This window comes from Lagenorhynchus albirostris, chromosome 2 (assembly GCF_949774975.1).
Source record: "Lagenorhynchus albirostris chromosome 2, mLagAlb1.1, whole genome shotgun sequence".
NCBI classification, from domain to species: Eukaryota; Metazoa; Chordata; class Mammalia; order Artiodactyla; family Delphinidae; genus Lagenorhynchus; species Lagenorhynchus albirostris.
In genome coordinates, this window is record NC_083096.1 from 164,590,196 (window position 1) to 164,610,793 (window position 20,598).

The window sequence follows — 20,598 nt, forward strand, 5'->3', positions numbered from 1 at the left end:
GTGGGAACTGGTGGCCCCTCTCCTCTGCCCCCCTTTTGTGATCTTGCTCAATTTGGCGCCAAGATTAACTGCAAACCTGAACGTGAAACTGTGGACATTTGCATGGGGTCCTGATCCCTAGGGGTTCGGTGCCAAGGAGGAACTTTCTGTCTCTTGCTTATTGCTTTTCCCAGAGTACTCTCTTCCTCAGGGTCCTCCTGTGTGGTAGAGATTGCGTCTGTGGAGGAGGGCGTGGGAACTGGTGTGGAGATGAGCATGGGTGCTAGATACTGGGGACTGGCCCAGCAGCACGTAGTCACTGCTCAGTGGTCACCTGGAGAATGCCCTGCTGGAGTGTGGCGGCCTGGGAAGTACATGGGTCCAGAGAGCCAGAGGGATGTTAGGAGGCAAAGGAATGACACACTCAGGTGTAGTGCCTCGAATCCAGGAGTGGGAATTTGACCCTCTTTCGGCTCCCGCCTCCACTGGACACTCCTTCCATCTTTTTGTCTCTCTCCTGTCCTTCGCTGACCATGGTGCTTAATTCCGTGACTGCATTAGCCCAAGAAACCAAAGTCCCACTACTTCTAGGAAGTGAGGCCTGTGGTCTTACCTTACTAAACAGGCCTTAACTGACCCTGGAAACTGAGTTATTCTCTGCATAGGCACAGGCTTGTATTTCTTCTCTTATCTCGTTATACTGGCTCTGTCTCCACAGCCCAGGAACACAGTATAAACACTGGGATGAATTCCATGACTAGGAGACAGTGTAAGCATGTGAAAGGGGTGTTGGTTTTAGAGACAGGTACAGCTCTCAGATCTTGGTCAACAGTAATGATACTAACATGTTTACTGAATATTTATTATGAGCCAGGCACTGTGATAAATGCTCTACAGATATTATCTCAGTCGATCCTTAAAACAATCTTTTGAGGTAGATAACTTAGTTTCATTTTGCATGTGAAGAAACTGAAGCTTAGAGAGGTTAAAATCACTTGTAGGTGGTGAGCAAGGATCCTGACCCAGGCCCATGACTAGCCTGCCCGCTGAAGCACACTAGACTAGTTTGTTTCCCGATCTTTAAAACCAGGCCTTGTCTACCTCAGAGAGTTGATTTAGATAGGGTTTGTAAAGGGTCTGGTACTCAGACAGAACTTAATAAGTGATCATCTCTTATCATTTTTCCCGAAGCTCAGATGTCATTTTTATTCTGTGCTTTTAAAGTGAAATAATCTTGGATAGTCACCTACAATGGTCATGTGCTGGGTGCTGCAGAGATGAGGAAGACAGTCCTGGTCCCTCAGGGGCTCGGAGCCTGGGTGGGGGACGGCGAGAGAGAGGAGAGAGTGGAGCAGGGGCGGCCAGCATTACAGAAGGCTCTCAGTGCAGTGTGTCATCAGGATTGAGTCCCCTTTACCAAGAGGCAGGAGGCACTGTGCTGCCGTCACCGAGGCGGGCAGTGTCTTGGATTCCTTTCTGCACTAACAAGTGGGACAACTGGTGTTGGGGTGCAGGATTGAGTAGAACCCAGCTGGCTACTTGATACCAAAGCTCTGAACCTGAAGGAGCCAAATGCAAGGTGCTGGGCCCAGAGGAGCCAGAGGGAAGCTGGTGCAGGGTCTATCCTACTTCCAGTCAGTCCCCACCCGGCCACTCCTTGTCCACAGTCTGATTTCTGAGAGACCTTGTCCAGGGTCCTCTAAAGGCTTGTAATAGTTGGCTGATATCTCAGGTTCCCTGAGAAGCAGCAGTTAGGAAGTAAGGTTTCTCCAGCACCTAGAGGGTTTTCGGAAACTGCTCAAGTATTTCTTCGTAATTGTGTTCATCATCTGCAAAAGAATCCAAGTCAGTGAGGACCTTTGGCCTTAGGTTCCTTCCCCTCTTTAGGGTACTTTCGTCCCTTGAACAGGGGAGGGCTTGGTCTGGATGCTCTAAGGTCCTTGCTAGCCCAGAAACCACAGTTTATTGTGTCTGAACACTTTGCAAACATTCTCCTGTGTGCCTTGGGGAGGGTAGTTGGGGGATGAACTCATTTTCCTTGCCAGGGCCCTGGAGCCACTGGGAGAAGGACAGTAGGGACCCTTCAGCCTACGCCCATCTCATATAGGCCTGTCTATCCAACTGGGACTGTGGAAGGGTCGCTCACGAGCAGAGCCCTGCTGAGGGTATGGCCAGCACCATCAGAGGCAAAAGCAGCAGCAGAATGGCATGGGGGAGGGGAGAAGGAAAGACAGGGGTGAACAGGGGCTGACAGACTCACTTGTATCCTGAGTGATGGGCTTAGTGGGCCTGAGACCTTTCTTGTGACCAGGAATCGCACTGTATAAATTGCAGCTGTCCTTGATGACCTTTTGCAAGGTCTTCCTCTTGGGTTTAGGCATCAGAGATGGTTCCTGCAATTCGAAGGCTTCAGAAGACTAAGTGGTAAAAAAAGCAGAAGTTAGCAGGGTCCCAAGAAATGGGGTAAGAGAGTACCTGAAATGCAATTTCCTTCAAATCTCACTTCCTCTGCTCCCCTCTGAACTTTTCAGTGTATGGCTTCTCAGGACGCCAGGTGTTTTTGCTACAAGCACTTGAACTGTTCTTTGGCAGGGGAGAAAGGGGCCAGGGTGAGACACGATAGGGTTGGGGGCTAGAGACAGGCTGTCTCTGCGTTTTTACACAGGGATTTGGTCATTGTCCTCCAAATCTTTTGCTAAAGGAGAAAAAAGTAGTCACAAAGCCTCAGGACAAACAGAGTACAGAGCTGAGAGGGGTCCCAGAAGGAAGAGGACTTTTATTGAAATCCTGCCATGTGCCAGAAGCTGTATGCATATCCGTTCATTCACCCTCAAGTGACTCTCTGAGGAGCTGTTTGAGTTCCCAGTTTACACGTGAGGAACCAGGCTCAGAAAGAGTGTGCCATGTCAAGCCTCACACGGGATCCCTGGCCGGGCCAGGCTTCAGACGCAGAGCCATGTCTGGGACTGTAAAGCCGCTCCTCTTCCCCCCACGTCATGCTTTCAACGGCAAACAGTACGGCTCCCTGATGAGCAGCGGAGAATACTGATTCCCAGGGAGGGAAATTGCTGGTTCTAGGGCAACAAGCAGGAGCCATCCCAGAGGAGCCGTCAGGAACCAAGGCTGGGACGGAGGTCTCAACTCTTTGTACCACATTCTTTCCAGCACTGTCACAAGGCCTGTGTTTCAGATGGCCCAGTCTATTTTTGGTTCTGTCAGAAAACGACTACCCTACCCCCTGCCCCACAGATACGAGCCCCTTCTGGGGCTGAGATGGCTCAGGGTTCATCTTTTTAACTTCCACTGCCATCCCACTGCCTCCCCACACAGTACGAAATCCAAGTCTCTGCACATCCCAAAACAGTATGCTTGTTACAGTTTACAAAGTGCTTTTTATGTAGATCACTCCCCCCACCCCACCACGCCCCCCATTCTCAGCAGAGCATGGCTATCAGCGCCCACCTCAGAGGGACGCCGTGAGAGCTGGGTGGGGCAGTACGTATGCATAAGGGGCCACCCCAGGGTAAGCGCCCCACGAGTAGAGGCTAACAAAACAGCACTGAGAGTTGGTGATGTTATCCCAGGCTCACTGGTGAGGAAACATGCCCAGAGAGGAAGTACAGCCCACAGAGTGAGGAAACAGGGACGTGAACTTCGTGTTTCTGACTCTGAGGTTCTTTGCCCGCTTGTCGTGATTCAGTTTGGTTCAGTTCGGACTCACTGGCACTTTCTCTGCCTGCCTTGGAGTGGGAGGTCCCTGCCCCACAGGACTCTTGTTCTAGCCAGAGACCAAGTACAACTAATTAAAACTACATGGCCTCCCACCTCCAAGCTACGTACAGCGTGCAGTGTGACTACAGAAGAGGGAGAACTGTCACCGCCTTGGAGGAAATGAGCTGAGCCTTGCCCGTGAGCCTGAAGGAGGAAGAATGTTCCTGGCAGAAGGACTGGTGTGTGTGAAGTGCTGAGGCGGGAATCCTGGCATTCCGAGAGCATCAGGAGTTCCTCGGTGGTTGGAGCTGCTGAGCAGTGGTGGAAGGTGGGCCTGGGAAGGTGAGACTGAAGTCAGCTATGAAGGACCCTGGATACCATGTTAAGGGGTTCGCATTACCCCCAGCAATGGGGAGCCATGGAAGGTTTCAGGAGGTGGGGCTGAGGCCCCATAGTGACCAGGGAAGGATGTGGGAGGCCATTCTGACAGCCGTGGGGAGGGGTTGAAGAGGCTGCTGGAAGAGTTTAGGTGAAAAATGCTGTAGCTTGAGCTAGGGAGTGACAGCAGGGGTAGCAGAGAGAGGTAAAGCACCGTGAACTTGGAGTCACAATGCTTCCGCTCCAGTTCAGGCCCCACCATTTACAAACTGTGTGACTTTGAGTGACTCTCACAGTCGCTGAGACCTCATTTTCTCGACTGTAAAATATGAATGATCACACCAATGTCAGGATGGTCAGGATCGAATAATAGGTACAAAGCGTGCACGTTTATACACTGCACGTTCTGGAAATAGAGACAGATGTAGAGAACAAGCATATGGACCCCAATGAGGGAAAGTGGGGGTGGGTGGGTAGTGGCGGCGGTGGGATGAACTGGGAGATCGGGGTTGACATATATACACTAATGTGTATAAAATAGGTAACTAATAAGAACCTGCTGTATAAAAAAATAAAATTCAAAAATAAACAAACTGCATGTCCTGTACAGCTGTAAGAGGCATGATGCCAGACAGACAAAGAAGAAACGGCAGGACCCTGATGATCCCTACAGGTGGCCCCTCCCTGCCCACTTGGGTTCTGTTGGTACCTTGACACCTTTCGCCTTGCTGACCTGCTGCTTCTGCCCACTGAGGCCCTTACTTTTCGGAGGCCTGGGCGGGGGAGCTTGACCCTCAAAGGCCGGTGACTTCCGAAGGTGATAATAGAAGGCCTCTGTCAGCTCCTCCACTGGGACTACGGGGAGGGGCCCAGCCGGCTGGCTTGGCTGCCCCTCGACTTCCACGACAGTCAGGTCCAGCCACCGGGGAGGGACCTCGAAGCACATCTCAGGGTTGGAGTCCAGGCTGACCACCAAGAAGGGTTCCATGATCTTCTCCTCCAGCCGCAGGCCCAGGAAGGAGGGCAGAGGGTCATCAGGGTGGCTGGCATCCTTGGCCACCACCTTGACCTCACAGGGCAGTGGGAACTGGGCAATCAGATCCTGCAGGCTGTAGCGCCGGCCATCACCCAGCTCTTCCACGAAGCCGCCAGAGAAGTGGAGGGGCAGCAGAATCTGTTCTCGGTCCTCTGCCTCTTCACACTCTTCCTCCCCAGGCTGGTCACTCAGCCGCTGACACACCAGGACATTCATGTCCCTCTCTTGAACCCCAAGGGCCTGGCCAGACCCCAACACCTCCAGCCTGTCTCCCATGGCCAGGGACATGAACCCGGGGTTCTCCAACCCGTCTCCTTCACAGTCCTTTGTGGCCACTACCCGGAGTGGCTGGCCTGGCTGGAGAGCACCCAGGAGGTCGTAGGCCGTGGGGAACTCTCTCGGCCGCCGCCGCAGCTTGCCCTGGTAGGCCCCAGAGATCATGAAGTGTCTGGGCACTTTCCGGCCCTTGGTTGAGGCCAGGACCCGCCAGGGTGGCGAGGCCACGCCATAGATGCAGAGCCTCTGGCCCTTCCGTAAGGAGCTCAGCCACGGGCTGAGGAAGATGGGGGGCCCCTCCGGAACTTCCAGGATCTCTGTGGGCAGGGGGAAGGGGCCTCCCCGGGCCAGGGCCTCGCTCAGCAGCAGCGGTTGTATGAAGTGGATGTGCTGAGAGGAGGCGGTGATATCCTCCACGTCAACCTCCAGCGTGGAGGGGATCTTGACGATGGTCCTGCGCACTGTGGAGGGGAGAGGTCAGCTCAGGTGCGCACCCTCCACCCCTCAGAGGTCTGAGCCTGCTAACCTCTCTCCTGTCTTCATCTTTTCTTTCCTACCAGCGTTTTCCTGTTGTACCAGATTCCTTGCCCACTCTTTCCTTCAACCTCTTTTTAAAAAGTTACTATAAAAAGTTTTTAAAATATTTATAAAAGTAGAATAGCATAGTGAACCCCAATGTACCTGTCACCCAGCTTCAACATTTAACCCATGGCCCATTTTCTTTCCTTTATACCCCTATCTATCCATTCCCCTTCCACTGGATTATTTGGAATCAGAATAATCACATCTTGCCATCTGTGACTGTTTCAATGTGTATTGCTAAAAGAAGGGGTTATTAAAATTTCAAAAATAATAACCACTAGGCTATGATCACATTGAAATAATAATAATTTGATAATTCCTCAATATCACTGAATATCCAATCAGTTCACTTTTAAAATTTTAATTGAATTTTGAATGTAATTTTATAAGCTGTCTTTCCAAATCCTTTCTGGATTTAAATAGATAGAACCAAATCAAGAAAAACACTGACTACATGACTTTGGACAACCTCCTCCTGTCCTGGCATTGATAGCGCCTGGTGCATAAACTCTGTAAGAGTCTGAGGAAAACTGGCCCACCCACTATGTTCTTTGAGCCGCACCACACGGAATGTTCTCCCTGTTTCGCAGATGAGAACACTGAGGCTCCGAGGAGTGGTGGTGACTTCCCTCAGGTCACATGGTTGGGATTTTTGCCCTGTGCCAGATGAGCTGATAATCGGCTGAAGCTGGGAGATGGGCACATCTGGGTTCATTATACTGTTGTTTTTTAATTCAGAATGCTTTATAAATTACCTGAGCTGCCTCATTCTCCAGGGCAGTCAACTTGTTATTTTTACAAAAACTAGTAAACAAAGCCTAGGTTGTTTCTTAGGACAGGACTGAGTCAGGCTGCTGGCAGCATCCAGAGCAGGGTTGGTGAGGCAGAGGCAGAACCTGGCCAGTCAAGAGGCCAAGGCTGAGTGGAGGGTGAAGAATGGGGGTGCCCTGGGGACCTCTACACATACACCCATTCTTCTACCTCTGCTCCAGCTTGGCCTCCGACCGGCCAGACCTGGCCAGCTTCTGCCTCCGTTTCACCAACCCTCTGTGTGCAGCCACCAGCCTGTCCTAAGAAGCAACCTATGAAACAGCTGGGGGATTCAGCCAGACAGCACCCTCCCAGACAGGAGGCCCTTCACGAACAATCTCGCTCTCCCCAGCAACAGGAAAATATATTTCTCCTGAGCAAATGGTCAACGCTGCACTTTCTAACACTATGTTTCTTTGTCCTAGCTGCGGTCAACCTCACAGCCCAACTTTTGGCAAACTTTATAAAGTACGTGGGACCTCACTCAAGTTACCCGTTTTCCTATCTCCCTTTGCACCTAACTTCCACTATTGGGGATTCTTTATTCTGGTACGTTGTATATACCAGGTAAACCACCTGGAATCCCTGGACTATCCACGGGGATAGGGGGCATCTTCCCATCAGAGCAGCTCCCCAGGGCCCCCTCTGTCCCTCCCGCCCCCGGGCCCACCCACCTGCCCGGGGAACTCACAGTGCATGATGGCTTCGACCTCATACTGGGGCATCAGGGTCAGGGAGTGCCAGGGGAGGGCGGGGCAGGTGAGGATGGTGTCCCTCAGGGCCGGGTCCTGCAGCACCTGGAGCAGAGTCCGAGGGGGCCCAGGCTCCAGTTCCCAGAAGGGCCCCTTCTGGGACAGGGGCAAGTGCAGAATCACCTGCTGGGCCCTGGTGCCCAGCACACAGCGGGCACAGCAGGTCCCGAGGTGCATTTCCACAGCCTCAAGCTTGAGGGGCTGCTCCTGAGGCACCACCCTGGCCTTGGTGGTGATTCTGTGGGTCGACATGAAGCAGATGGGCAGCTGCTTGGAGCTCTGGGTTGCAGCAGAGACCAGCTCCTCCAGGGTTCCATAGCTCTGGGGGCCAGTGAGGGGGCTGAAGTTGCCTGTGGGGCACAGCAGGGGGTGTCAGGGTGGGGCAGACTTTGCCGAGCCCAGGGCCTCATATCCCATGCCCAGGTCTGGCTGCAGAGAACCAGCCAGAATCCCCCGAGGACAGGGGCCAAGGGTGGGCCAGCATTTGGATATCCAGGCTGCAGGGCTGAGGGATGGCAGGCAGCAAGTGACCATTGCAAATGGACAGTGAGGGCAGGGGTGGGGACAGTTCCTTCTGACACAGGCACGGACACAGAGGGATTGTCCCCAGAGACAGAACAGAACAGACACACTGCCACATTTTCCTACCTGCCGACCCCACCTGCCTCTCACTTTGCCATCTTTGTCTCCAGATACCTCACCACTGCCCCATTCCCACACACCAGCACCTACCACCCCATTCTGGGTGGGTGAGTGCCACAGTCCCTCCCAAACTAGAAACCCAGGAGCTACTGGCCAAATGACCTCTGACCACCCCTCTACCCCTCCCCCTGCCCTGTCCATTCTTCTGCCACCAGACTGGCCTAAAATACCCCATGTCTGGACATAATATCACTTCCAGGGTCTTCCTGCCCAAAACCCTCAACACAAATCTATTCAAGGAAGCACCACACAAAGTCGGTCTGAGGGACATTCTGCAAACGTACTGATCTAGACTCTTCAAAAATGTTGATAGCAAGACAAAGGAAGGCTGAGGAACTATTCCAGCCTGAAGGAGACTAAAGGAGGCCAACTGAATGTCATGTGCAATCTGGGACTAGATTCTGGATCAAGGCAAACACCGGGCTATCAAGGACATTAGTAGGGCGGCTGGTGAAATCTGAATACAGACTGTGGGTTAGACAGTAGTATTGTATCAATATTAAATTTCCTGAATTTAATCACTGAACTACAGTTGTGAGTGAATGTCCTTGTTTTATAGGAGTTACGCTAAATACTGGGAGTAATATTCAGATGTAATGGGGCATCATGTCTATAACTCTCAGATGGTTCAGAAAAAAGATATATATACACACACATATATAGTAATATATGTTCATATGTATATATGTGTGTGTGTATGTATATATAATATACAGAGAGAGGGAAAGCAAATGTAACAACATGCTTAACTGGTGAATCTGGATAAACAGTATACAGGAGTTCTAGCAAGTCTTCTGTAAATTTGAAATTATTTCAAATTTTTTAAAAACCCTCAAAATACAAAACAAAACACATCACTTCCCTATTTAAAAGCGCTTTGGCTACTTAATACCTTCAAAATAAAGACTGAAATGTGGGGACTTCCCTGGTGGTTCAGTGCTTAAGAATCTGCCTGTCAATGCAGGAGACACAGGTTCGATCCCTGGTCTGGGAAGATCCCACATGCCACGGAGCACTTAAGTCCGTGTGCCACAACTACTGAGCCTGCGCTCTAGAGCCCACAAGCCACAACTACTGAACCTGTGTGCTGCAACTACTGAAACCCATGCGCCTAGAGCCCGTGCTCCACAGCAAGAGAAGCCACTGCAGTGAGAAGCGCATGCACTGCAACGAAGGGTAGCCCCTGCTCACCGCAACTAGAGAAAAGCCCATGCGCAGCAACGAAGACCCAACACAGCCAAAAATTAAATAAATAAATGAATTTATAAAAAAATAAAATTAAATTTATAAAGCCTTTAAAAAAAAAAATGGTGGAGGCGGCGCCGGCGTGGCGGCTGCGCAGCGAGCAGTTCCCCAGCAAGGTGGGCATCTGGCCGGCGTGGCTCGGCGCAGCGCGGCTGCCGGGGCCCGCGGGGCTGGCCTGCGCGCTGTGCGGCCGCCCACTGGCCTTCCTGCTGCAGTTGTACGCACCGCTTCCGGGCCGCGCCTTCGCCTTCCACCACGGTCTCTTCCTTTTCTGCTGCCGAACGCCACCGTGCTGCGCCGGCCTACGAGTTTTTAGAAATCAATTGCCTAGGAGAAATGACTTCTACGCCTATGAGCCACCTTCTGAGGATCCTCCGCCGGAGACAGGAGAATCCGTGTGCCTCCAGCTCGAGTCCGGTGCTCATCTCTGCAGAGTTTGTGGCTGTTTAGGCCCCAAAACATGCTCCCGATGTCACAAGGCACATTACTGCAGCAAGGAGCATCAGACTCTGGACTGGAGATTGGGACATAAGCAGGCTTGTACACAGGAAGGTGATTTGGACAGTACAGTTCCAGACCACAGCTTCCTTTTTCCAGAATTTGAAATTGTAATAGAAACAGAAGATGAGATTATGCCTGAAGTTGTGGAAAAAGATGATGAATCAGAGATTATAGGTAGCATGGGTGAAGCACCTGAGGAAGAATTGGATTCCATGGCAAAACATGAATCTAGGGAAGATAGAATTTTCCAGAAGTTTAAAACCAAAATATCCCTTGAACCAGAACAGATTCTCAGATACGGCAGAGGGATTGCCCCCATCTGGATCTCTGGTGAAAATATCCCTCAAGAAAAGGATATTCCAGATTGCCCCTGTGGTGCCAAGAGAATATTTGAATTCCACGTCATGCCTCATCTGCTCAACTACCTGAAGGCCGACAGACTGGGCAGGAGTGTCGACTGGGGCGTCCTGGCTGTCTTCACCTGTGCTGAAAGCTGTGGCCTGGGCACTGGCTACACAGAGGAATTTGTTTGGAAGCAAGATATAACAGATACCACCTAAAGACAACGGTGTGAAGCCTCAAAATATTCATCATCCCTTAGACCTTCTAATTCCATTTCTAGGACTTTATCCTAAGGAAATAATTATACCAGAGATACACAAAGATGTTGTTTTAGGTGTTGTGCATCTGTCCAGCAGGAGGCTACACAGTCTTAATGATACAGACTTATATGCACATCAAGTAAGATAAAGATGCCAAGGTACCATTGTAGATGGTATTCATAGTATGCTGTTTTTGTAAAAATATTTATACACGTGTATGTACACCAAAAATATCTGGAATGATATGCACTAGATGTGAACTGGTTAACTGAACAGTGGGACTAAGTGACATGATCTTTTTACTTATATGTATATTTCTTTCTATAATAAAAATGGGTTATGTGCCTAATTAAGTCAAAAAAAAAAAAAAAGAACGAAGTGTGTCCGTGCCCCACACAAGCCCCCCCCCCGCCCCCCTGAGGTCTGGCTCCCGCTCACCTCCCCACCACTTGCCTCTCACCTGGAACCCATGCCCTCACTGGTCCCCTTCAGCGATCACAGGAAACCATACTGAGGACAAGCCCACAGAGGGTGCCTGCTCTGAGCCCAGCCCTGTTCTAAGTGCATCATACATGGCAACTCATTTACTTGTCACATCAAGGCTGACTGCCCCATTACAGAAGAGGAAGCTGAGGCACAGAGAGGTCACGGGAACTAACCATGGCCACAGCTAGTAGCCGGCAGAGGTGGGATTCCCATCCAGGCTGCTGGCTTCAGCGTCCAGGCCCATGGTCCACCACACTACACACCTCCTGCAATGAATGCGCTACAGGGGGTTTCTAGAGCACCAGTGTGCTCAATGCTACTCCCTCTAGCTGGGATCCTTCCTCCAGCTGAGGTGCCATCTCCTCCAGGAAGCCTGCACAGACCTCTGGAGAGGCAGGCCACTCTTGCCTGGAGCCCTCTCCAAACTGGTGCCTACTTGTGCTGTTGTCCTCCTCACTGCCATCCTGGAAACTCCCCGCCCGAGAGGGCTGCATCTGCTTCATCCTGAACCCCACACCCCAGCCCCCAGCACGAGGCCTGGCACACAGCAAGTGTCAATAAGTGTTTGGTGAGTGAATGTGGAGCGAACATGAAAACTGGAACATGGACAAAGACATGAAACAAACAAAGGCCCAGCCAAGAGGCAGGTGTAATCAGAGCTGGACACGGAGAGGACGCAGCCACGCCAGCTCAGGACACCGTCAGAGCACTCAGGGGACACTCGGGTCTCGGGGCTGGGTGGTGGTGGATGGGAGAGCAGTGTGTGCCAACCCAGAGGGGTGGGAGTTTGTTTTGGGGTCACATGTGCCCGAGGGTGTGCCTGGAGGGTTCCAGGACATGCAGGGAGATAGAGGTGCCTGCCTTACCCTGGAAGTTGGGAGCGAGCTCCATGGTCTGGCCCGTCCCCGGGTTCTCACAGACCACCTTCTGGAGGCGAACACAGGTGACCTTGATCAGGTCTCCTGTGGAGAGGGAGCACTCATTCCCGGAGATCTCGTAGATGGAGCCTGCGGAGACAGAGTCAGTTTCACCCGTTCAGCAAAGGCCAAGCGCTGCGCCGCCTGTGCCCTGTTCCCCCCAGGCACTGCTCGGTCACACCTTTGCACACGTTGTTCCGGTGCCTGGAATGCTCTTCCCTGATGCCGCTCTGCCTTCTTTTAGCTCTGACTGTACCCCTCTGTGGTCACATCCCCTTGCCTCCTGAACTCAGCTCACAGGGCGGGACTGATGCATCTCAGCCGGCACAGGCCCAGCCTCGAAGTGTGTGTGTTTAAGTCATGAATGAATAAACAACCCAGTAAATCCCAGTTCCCTTATTAGCTACAAAATCAGGCCCAGGGAGGTTCGGTGACTGCCCCGAGATCACACAAAGCCAAACACCCACACTGGCGTTTTCTTCTTCAGATGACTTGCTGTTAAGAGAAGCACAGGAGGGGGTGGCAGGCTGCTGACAGGGTGGGCCCAGTAGGCGGGTCTGGGCCCTGACTTACAAGGTTTAAAGGGCTATAGCAGGGTCCAGAGCATGGAAGATGCTCAGTAAAGGTCTCTCACACACAGCGACCCATCCTGCTGATGAGGGACAGACAGTGCAGGTGGGCAAGCCTCCAGGCCACCTGACTCTACTGCACCCCCAGGGCAGCCCCGGCAGGATCCTTTACAACAGCCCTGAGAAACTGATGAAAATCCCACCCCTTATCCCCAGGAAAATACACACAGGCTCATAAAACACACACTTCTGTCTACAGACGCTCGGGGCTGGTAACAAGAGCAGCCCTGGTGCTGAGCACTTACTATATGCCCGGCGCTGTGCTTGGCACTGCAGACGTGTAGTAGCGCTTAAGACTCATGACTGCCCCTGGAGGGAAGGACAGTTTCTCTTTTCTAAATACGGAAACCGAGCCTTGGCAAGGGTGAATGGGCTGCCCGAGATTATCAGGTAATAGGAGGCAGAACTGGGACTCCGCCCAGGACATCATCTGCCTCCAAATTGGGGCTCCTAACCACGCGGTGACCACAGCCATCTGCCCCATCAGTATCACCATCTGCCCCTTTCCACTTCACCCCACTCCCACACTCTCATCCTGTCAGGTTCTTCTCTTACCCTCACTTCCGCCACTCCAGCCCCCCCCCACCCCCCCACCCCCCGGCGGGGAGCATAATGAGGAAACGCAAGTATTGTGACACACAGTGGGACGGGGTGTCAGGGGGACGGCAAACAGAGCACAGATGCCTGCAGGAAGCCCCCAGGGAGAGCGGGATTTGAACCCAGATCCCTCAGATTCCCAAGTGGGCCTGGCGAGACCCCATGGTGTGGTGGCCCGTCCTGCCCCCTGTGGGGCCCTCCAGGCGTCTCACCCTTGATCTAGGAACCCCACTTGGGGCCTCAGAACACTTTTCTGGAAGCTGCTGTGGCGGAGCAAGGGAGCGGATGGAGGGAACGGATAAGGCAGGGCACTCAGACGTAGTTTGCTAAGGAAGTAGCCTCCTGCACCCCACCCAGACTCTCACTTCCCTCTCTCCTCGCCCTCCACCTTTCCTACTCAGTCGCCCACAGGTCCTCCCTCACCCTCAGAGCCGCCGCCTCTCCCCTCACTGCCTGTCAATCCCTCCCCTCTCACCCTTTCAGGCAATGACTACTAAGCCCCAGCTGTGTACCATCCCTGTGAACCAGGTGGGCTGAGGCCATGTGGGCAGATGTGCGGGTGTGCAAGGAGCCAGGAAGGCTTCCCGGAGGAGGAGTCATTTTAGCTGAGAACTGAAGAGTTGATCGGATCAAGTACGGCCCAGTGCCAAGCAGAGGGCAAAGGCGGGATGGGGGGACTGAAAGAAGGACGTGTAGATAAACGTCCAAGGGGAGGAGTGGGAGGGCATACGGAGGGGAAGGCTGACCTGGCTCTTGAGAATCAAGCAATAGCCCGGCGTCGTGAGCGCCTGAATGCCGCAACCCTGCACGGTAGGACCTCATGCAATGCGCAACGCCGTTCCGCCCCAGCTTGGCTCGGTTCCACCCACTTGAGTATCTGAGCTCATGGACTTCCCATCACCACCGTGCGGGGCAATCAGTGATCCCGCATTCCACGCAAGCAAAAGCCGTGACCCGGCGAAGTTGGAGTGTGGCCCCAAATCACACAACTTGGGTAGCGGCAGCGTCGGGATTCGAACCCAGGGCGCAGTGTCCCGGGTTTCTAACGCCCTGGCAGGGAGAACCGGTCCGCCGCTGGGCCGAGGTCGGAGGGGTCTCGGCCCTTCACTCACCCTGGAAGTAGACACCCGAGCAGACCCGCAGCACACGCGGGAGGGAGGCGGGGTCCAGGGCGCACACGAAGTCCTGCAGCGACACAGGTTCCATGGTCCGCGCGGCTCGCTGGGCGCACACTGAACGGCCCGCCCGCCGCCGAGCGCGGCAGCCCCGCCCGGCCGGCCCAGCGGGGCGGGGGTGGCTGGAGCGCCCCGCCCAGAGGCGTTGGGGATGCGACGCCGCGTTGTGGGACGCGCCACCTCTCTCTCCCGGCCTCAGTTCCCTTGTCTCTACAAGGGGGTTGCAGTACCCACCTCTCACATTGGCGGCAGGATTTAGAAGGTCAAGACCAGGACCTGACATCCGGCAGGCTCTGAGTAAATAAGAGCTGGTCCCTATGAGCCCAGCCATCAGTGAGGTGCCCCATAGTGGAGGGAAGACGAGGATGAAGATGGAGAAACCCCCGACTCCCACTCACCCTCGTTATCCCCCCTGTCCTTTCCGAACGAGGAAACACGGCCCTCCTGGTGTAGTTCTGAGTCTCACAGGAGGGACACAGCCTGACCTTTCGGTCTGAGGAGGAAGATAGAGCATCAGGCCTCCCGAATCCCTCTCCAGGACACTCCATGGTCCTCTGCCGCTTATTACCTTTCCAGGACGCAATTCTACTTAAAAATTCTTCCTTGGGCTAAAGAGAAATCAGCTTAGGAGAGAGACCAACCATTTCCCCTGACCCCAGAGGAGATAAGGATTTTCCATCTCCCTGTGCCTCAGGAGTCAGACAGAGGTTCAAGTCCCAGCTCCTCCTCTGGCTTGTTATATAACTTTAGGCAAATCACTTTGGTGTTGAGTTCTAGTTTCCTCATCTGTAAAATGGAAGAAAGAATCTTTTCTAAACTGATCGTGAGGATTAAATGAGATAATATAGATATTGTACAAAATGCTTTATTTTGTTTTTTGTCACTATAAAATAACAGAGGACTTCTAATCAGAAATAATAACAAAAGTTTAAAATGAAAAGAATAAACCCTAATTAAAGGCATTTGACAAATAAAAAGAGGACATTCTTTTCCCAAATATAACAAACATTTTGCTGTGTTTCTTTCTACTCTTTATTCTGCCTGTGTGTGTGTGTGGTTTGTTGGTTTGTTTTTAATTTTTGATTTACAGTAAAGTTGCAAAAATAGTAGAGATTTCCCATATATCCCTCAGCTAGTTTCAAATTCCCCTGTTGGTAGCATCTCACATTACCAGGGTGCATTTGCCAAAACTAAGAAACCAACATTGCTGCGTTGCTGTTAACTGAACTACAGACTTTATTTGGATTTTATCTGTTTTTTCACTGCTGTTCTTTTTCTGGCCCAGGATCCCAACCAGGATTCCATGTTGCATTTAGTCATAATGTCTCCTGCCTGTGACACTTTCTCAACCTTTCCTTGACCTTGTTCTTATAACCTTGACCGTCTTAAAGAGTACTGGTCAGGTATTTTTGCAGAATGTCCCTCAATTTGTTGTTGTTGTTGTTTTCTGATGTCTTCCTCATGACTAGACTGGGGTTATGAATTTTAGGGGGAGGATACTACCAAGGTAAGGTGTCCTTCTCATCACACCCTCCCGGGGGCACGTGACATATCCACGTGACTTCTCACTGTGATGTTAAACTTGACCACTTGGTTAAGGTGGTGTTTCCAGGTTTCACCACAGTAAAGCTGCTCTTTGGAAGGAACTCAGGGGGAACTCAGCCCCGCTTCCTGGAAGAGGCAGCATCCAAATAAATTATTTGGAATTCTTCTGTAAGAAAGATTTGTCTCTTCTCCCCCATTTATTTATTCAATTATTTATGTCAGTATGGACTCATGTATATTTAATTTATACTTTTGACTATAATCTAATACTACATTATTTATTTTGTTTCTCAGATTGTTCCAGCTTTGGGAGTTCCCCCAGTCTGGCTTCTGGGACCCTTTGCCATACCCCCATTGTTCCCTTCTCTGAGCACCTCCTTACTGCCTGGTGCTATCAGATGCTCCAGGGTCATCTTATCTTTTCCCTGCCCTCACCCTACAATCAGGCATTTCTCCCAGAAGCCTTGGTTCCTTTTATTGGAGAATGGTGTTTAGAAACCATGCTCTGGTCGCTGAGAGTGCTCCTTGCCACTGTGTTGCCTGTACTTTTTGTCTTTTCCTTTCCGTCTTTTTCTTTCCTTGCATAGACGTTTACAGACACCACTGCCTGTCCCATGACCCAGCTGAAATCAGGTCCAGCCCTGACCTTCAAGAAGAAGCTCCTGTAGTACAAACTTCCACCTGCAAAATAAATGAGTCATCAGTAAGAAATATACAGTGTGGGGGGCTTCCCCAGTGGAGCAGTGGTTGGGAGTCCGCCTGCCGATGCAGGGGACACGGGTTCGTGCCCTGGTCCGGGAAGATCCCACATGCCGCGGAGCGGCTGGGCCCGTGAGCCATGGCCGCTGAGCCTGCACGTCCGGACCTGTGCTCCTCAACAGGAGAGGCCACAACAGTGAGAGGCCCGTGTACCACAAAAAAAAAAAAAAAAGGTGGGCTTTGGAGATAGAGCTGAGCTTGAATCCTAGCTCCAACACTTAGCTGTGTGACCTTGGGCAAGTTCCTTAACCTCTCTGAATCTCAGTCTCCTCTGTACAATGGGAACTGGTGAGAGTGGGGTGTTGGTGAAAATGATAGCGTAACATAGGCATCTGGGCACATGCCAAGCGCTCGATATCTGTTATCACTATTATTTCCCTAAGGCCTCCTATGCCTGTGTCATTTCTTAGAGATCTCAGCTCTTATTTCCTTCTCCCAGCACCCTGCTTTCTATTTTAGGGAAATAAGAGTCTGAGTGGGAAACTCTTCTTTGCTCTTACGCAATATGCAAATGGAGGAAATGGAATTGGAAGCCAGGCCTATGCTGGCCGTCACCCGAGCCCTTTCCACCCCCAAAACACTGGTCTGGGCCTCCCCAGGTCCCTCAAGAGCCGAGTGGGGTGTGGAGAGGGAATCCCAGGCTCACAGAGAGGCTGGGGAGCTGCCGTGGGAAGGAGCTGAGAGGAGGGTGCCTGCCAGGACCAAGGACTGGAGTCTCCTCCACAGTCTCTGTCGCGTTTTTGGAGTCTGAAGGTGACTGGCTCGGGACCTGCTGTGGGCAGCCGATGGTCAGGGGGACTTTTGGGGACTGGGGCCCTTGCTGCTGCATTGGCACCGTCCACTCTTGCAGGTGTTGTCATGTGGCCTGGGGTTTTCAGGCAACATCCAAGTGAGTGGGATGATCCTTTCCAGGAAGAAAAGGGGACTAATGATAGTGCAGTGCTGGACATGGTGGTTACAATGTCCTGCTGTCCACTTCAATGCCCACCAGTGTGGCATGTTGGCCCAAGGTGGTGGAAAACAGGCCAGCAGTCAGGAAGGTCAAGGGCAGGGTATGGGAGAGAGGAGGAGGCTGCCTCTGCTCAGGGGTGAGTGAGCTGGCAGAGGCTGGAAGCCCTCTGCATGCTGGTTGCTAGGTTACGAGGCTTCTGTCCCACAGCCTGGAGCCTCCCCTGGGCTCCTGTGGACTTCCTCCTCTGGCACTGGCCCTGATGGCTATGAGACGTGTGCCCTTCCACAAATCGAACGACAGTCTGCCACGTGATGATACCTCTGGGTGTCGAGGGCGCCCCACCTGAGCAGCAGACACACATCGAGTTGCCCATCGTGTGCAGAAAACTCACGGGAAACCAGTAACGCTCCTGGAGCTGGGAACCATGGGGGCTTGAGGGGTGATCTGTCTTCTCTGCCTGTTTGCTAGATTTTCTGTAGCTTGGTTTATACACATGAATGACTCTCTGCTAAGTCCTCCCTGAGACAGCTGTGGAGACCATCCTGGAGGGATGCCCCTCCCTGGTAGATGTTCACTGGGGGAACATCCCTTCTGGAAAAAGATATTCAGTACTCGCATCTCCTCAAGGAGGAGCCATGTGTGGTTGTGAATCTCCGAAGGACTGACTCTGCTCCCTCCTGTGTGGTGGAAAGTTAGCTGCAAGTCCTCTTCAAGCCCCAGGACCTCAGGGAAGGCCTAGGGCATGCTGGCTCTGGGGGTGGGGGTAGTGGAGGGTCCCAAGACATCTTGCAGGGGCGCAGATCAGTAGGGGTGACAGCTGAGGGGGGCTGGGCAGGAGCTGCTGAGGCCTGGGAACAAGCGAGGCCCCAAGGAGGGAACTGGGGGCAGAGCAGAGCGGGAACACAGAAAGTGGAACCATGGGGCTTGGGCCTGGGGAAGTGAGTGTGAGCCCAAAGAGCTTTTCGCCCCGGCATGTCCCAGCTGGGACTGGACAGAACCAAAACTCCCTGCTCCCTGCATCAGATGCTTCTCTCCCAGCAGGGACTGCAGCACCTGCATGGCTGGCGAGCAGAGGGAAGGAAGTGGGCTCAGTTCTGGGAGCAGGGGTCAGGCTTTGGGTTCCAAACACTACAAAAACCTCTATGTAGTTTCTGGGCTTGCGGGGAATAGCGGGGTCTGCTGTCTCCTTTCAGCAGAGGTTAAAAGAATTTATCTCTTCCTCAAAATACTAACAATAGAGTTATCATGTGATCCAGCAATGCCACTTCTAGGTATATATCCAAAAGAATTGAATGCAGGGACTCAGATATTCGTACACCCACATGTTCATCACAGTGTTATTGACAATACCCAGGAGGTGGAAGGAACCCAAGTGTTCATCAACAGATGAATGGATAAACAGAATGTGGTATATATTACATAAAATGGAATATTATTCAGCCTTAAAAAGGAAGGAAATCCTGACACATGCTACAACATGGATGAACCTTGAGGACATTATGCTAGTGAAATAAGCCATTGACAAAAGGAAAAATATTGTATGATTCCACTTATGTAAGGAATCTAGAGTAGTCAAAATCATAGAGACGGAAAGTAAAAGAGTGGCTGCCAGGGCCTGGAGGGAGGGAAAATGGGGATCAAGTTTCAGTTTTGTAAGATGAAAAATTTCTGGAGATGGGTTGTACAACACTGTGAATATACTTAACACTCCTGAACCATATACCTAGTGATCACTTTTATGTTATGTGTGTTTTATCGTGATCTTTATTTTTTTTAAGATTTATTTTTATTTATTTATTTTGGCTGCCCCAGGTCTTAGTTGCAGCATGCGAGATCTAGTTCCTCATTGCATTGGGAGCTCAGAGTCTTACCCACTGGACCACCAGGGAAGTCCCTATCGTGATCTTTAAAAAACAAGTTCTCTCAGACTGTGTCTAAGCCTAAATCTAATGTACAGCATTGTTTATTCTTCAGCAATGATCTGGCTGGTATTGAAATCCAGGTTGTAAACAGTATTCCCCCAAACTTGGCTCCATAGTCTTGGAGTAACATGTTTACTGTTGGGAGTCCAGCGTCATTTTTACCCCAGACTCTTTGTGTGTGAAGGTTGGGAGTCTTCTCTCTGTCCCTGGTGCTCTGATTTTTCACATGCTCAGCCCTCTGCAGGTCTTTCATTCTTGCTTCTGGGCACTTGTGAATCTTTTTAATATGGAGACTCACACCTTCAGGTCTAGAAACTTTCTTGTTTTGGTTTTTTGTTGTTGTTTGTTTGTTTTTCGTTTTTCTCTCTTTTGTTAGCATCTTTTACTTGTATGTTGTATCTTCTGGACCAATTCTTCATCTCCTTGAGTTTCTGTTCTACTTTCCAGGAGATTTCATAGACTTCATCTTCTAACTGTTCTACAACTTTTAAAATTTTTTTCTGCTTTTACATTTTTAATTTCCAGAACCTTCTGTAACCGAGCAAGATGCTATGGTGCCTTCCCGGGACAGACCACCCCCCCCCAAGTCCTCCACCTGCCTCTTATTTGTGGAAAAACTTTAGCCTCCTAGGCCTTCCCCTAGTTCCAAAGGATAAATCTAATCCAACAAGTGAGAAAATGCAGAAACAAAGTAAAACAGTCAAACAAGACAAAATACTAGGACTTCCCTGGTGGTCCAGTGGTTAAGACTCCATGCTTCCAATGCAGGGGGCCCGGGTTCGATCCCTGGTCAGGGAATTAGATCCCACATGCCACAACTAAAAAGATCCCGCATGCTGCAATGAAGGTCCTGCATGCCACAACTAAGACCCTGCGCAGCCAAATAAATAAATAAATATTAAAACAAAACAAAAGACGAAATAATAATAGTTTTCCCATTAAACAAAGTCAAGGACCTTTAGTTCCTCTTCAAGGGCTAGAGATAATATGCTGAGCCATATCCTTTGAGATGTTTTGCTGATACTGTAACACCCCCCAGACG

General features: G+C 51.4%; 2 protein-coding genes and 1 non-coding gene across 3 annotated transcripts; 2 read left to right on the plus strand and 1 right to left on the minus strand.

The window, feature by feature from the left end:
• Window positions 1–837: 837 nt before the first annotated feature.
• On the minus strand, window positions 838–14,421 carry THEMIS2 (thymocyte selection associated family member 2). The gene is made up of 6 exons (XM_060142739.1): window positions 14,316–14,421; window positions 11,927–12,067; window positions 7,464–7,874; window positions 4,778–5,841; window positions 2,240–2,396; window positions 838–1,808 (listed from the first exon to the last, which is right to left on the minus strand). The coding sequence occupies exons 1-6, from the start codon at window positions 14,407–14,409 to the stop codon at window positions 1,756–1,758; spliced, it is 1,920 nt and encodes a 639-aa protein (XP_059998722.1). The 5' UTR covers window positions 14,410–14,421; the 3' UTR covers window positions 838–1,755.
• On the plus strand, window positions 9,534–10,910 carry LOC132516475 (programmed cell death protein 2-like). Its single transcript, XM_060142876.1, has one exon. The coding sequence runs from the start codon at window positions 9,534–9,536 to the stop codon at window positions 10,530–10,532; it is 999 nt and encodes a 332-aa protein (XP_059998859.1). The 3' UTR covers window positions 10,533–10,910.
• A 5,860-nt stretch (window positions 14,422–20,281) lies between the features above and the next one.
• Window positions 20,282–20,354, plus strand: TRNAW-CCA (transfer RNA tryptophan (anticodon CCA)). Its single transcript has one exon. It is a non-coding gene; the product is annotated as a tRNA-Trp (tRNA).
• Window positions 20,355–20,598: the final 244 nt, after the last annotated feature.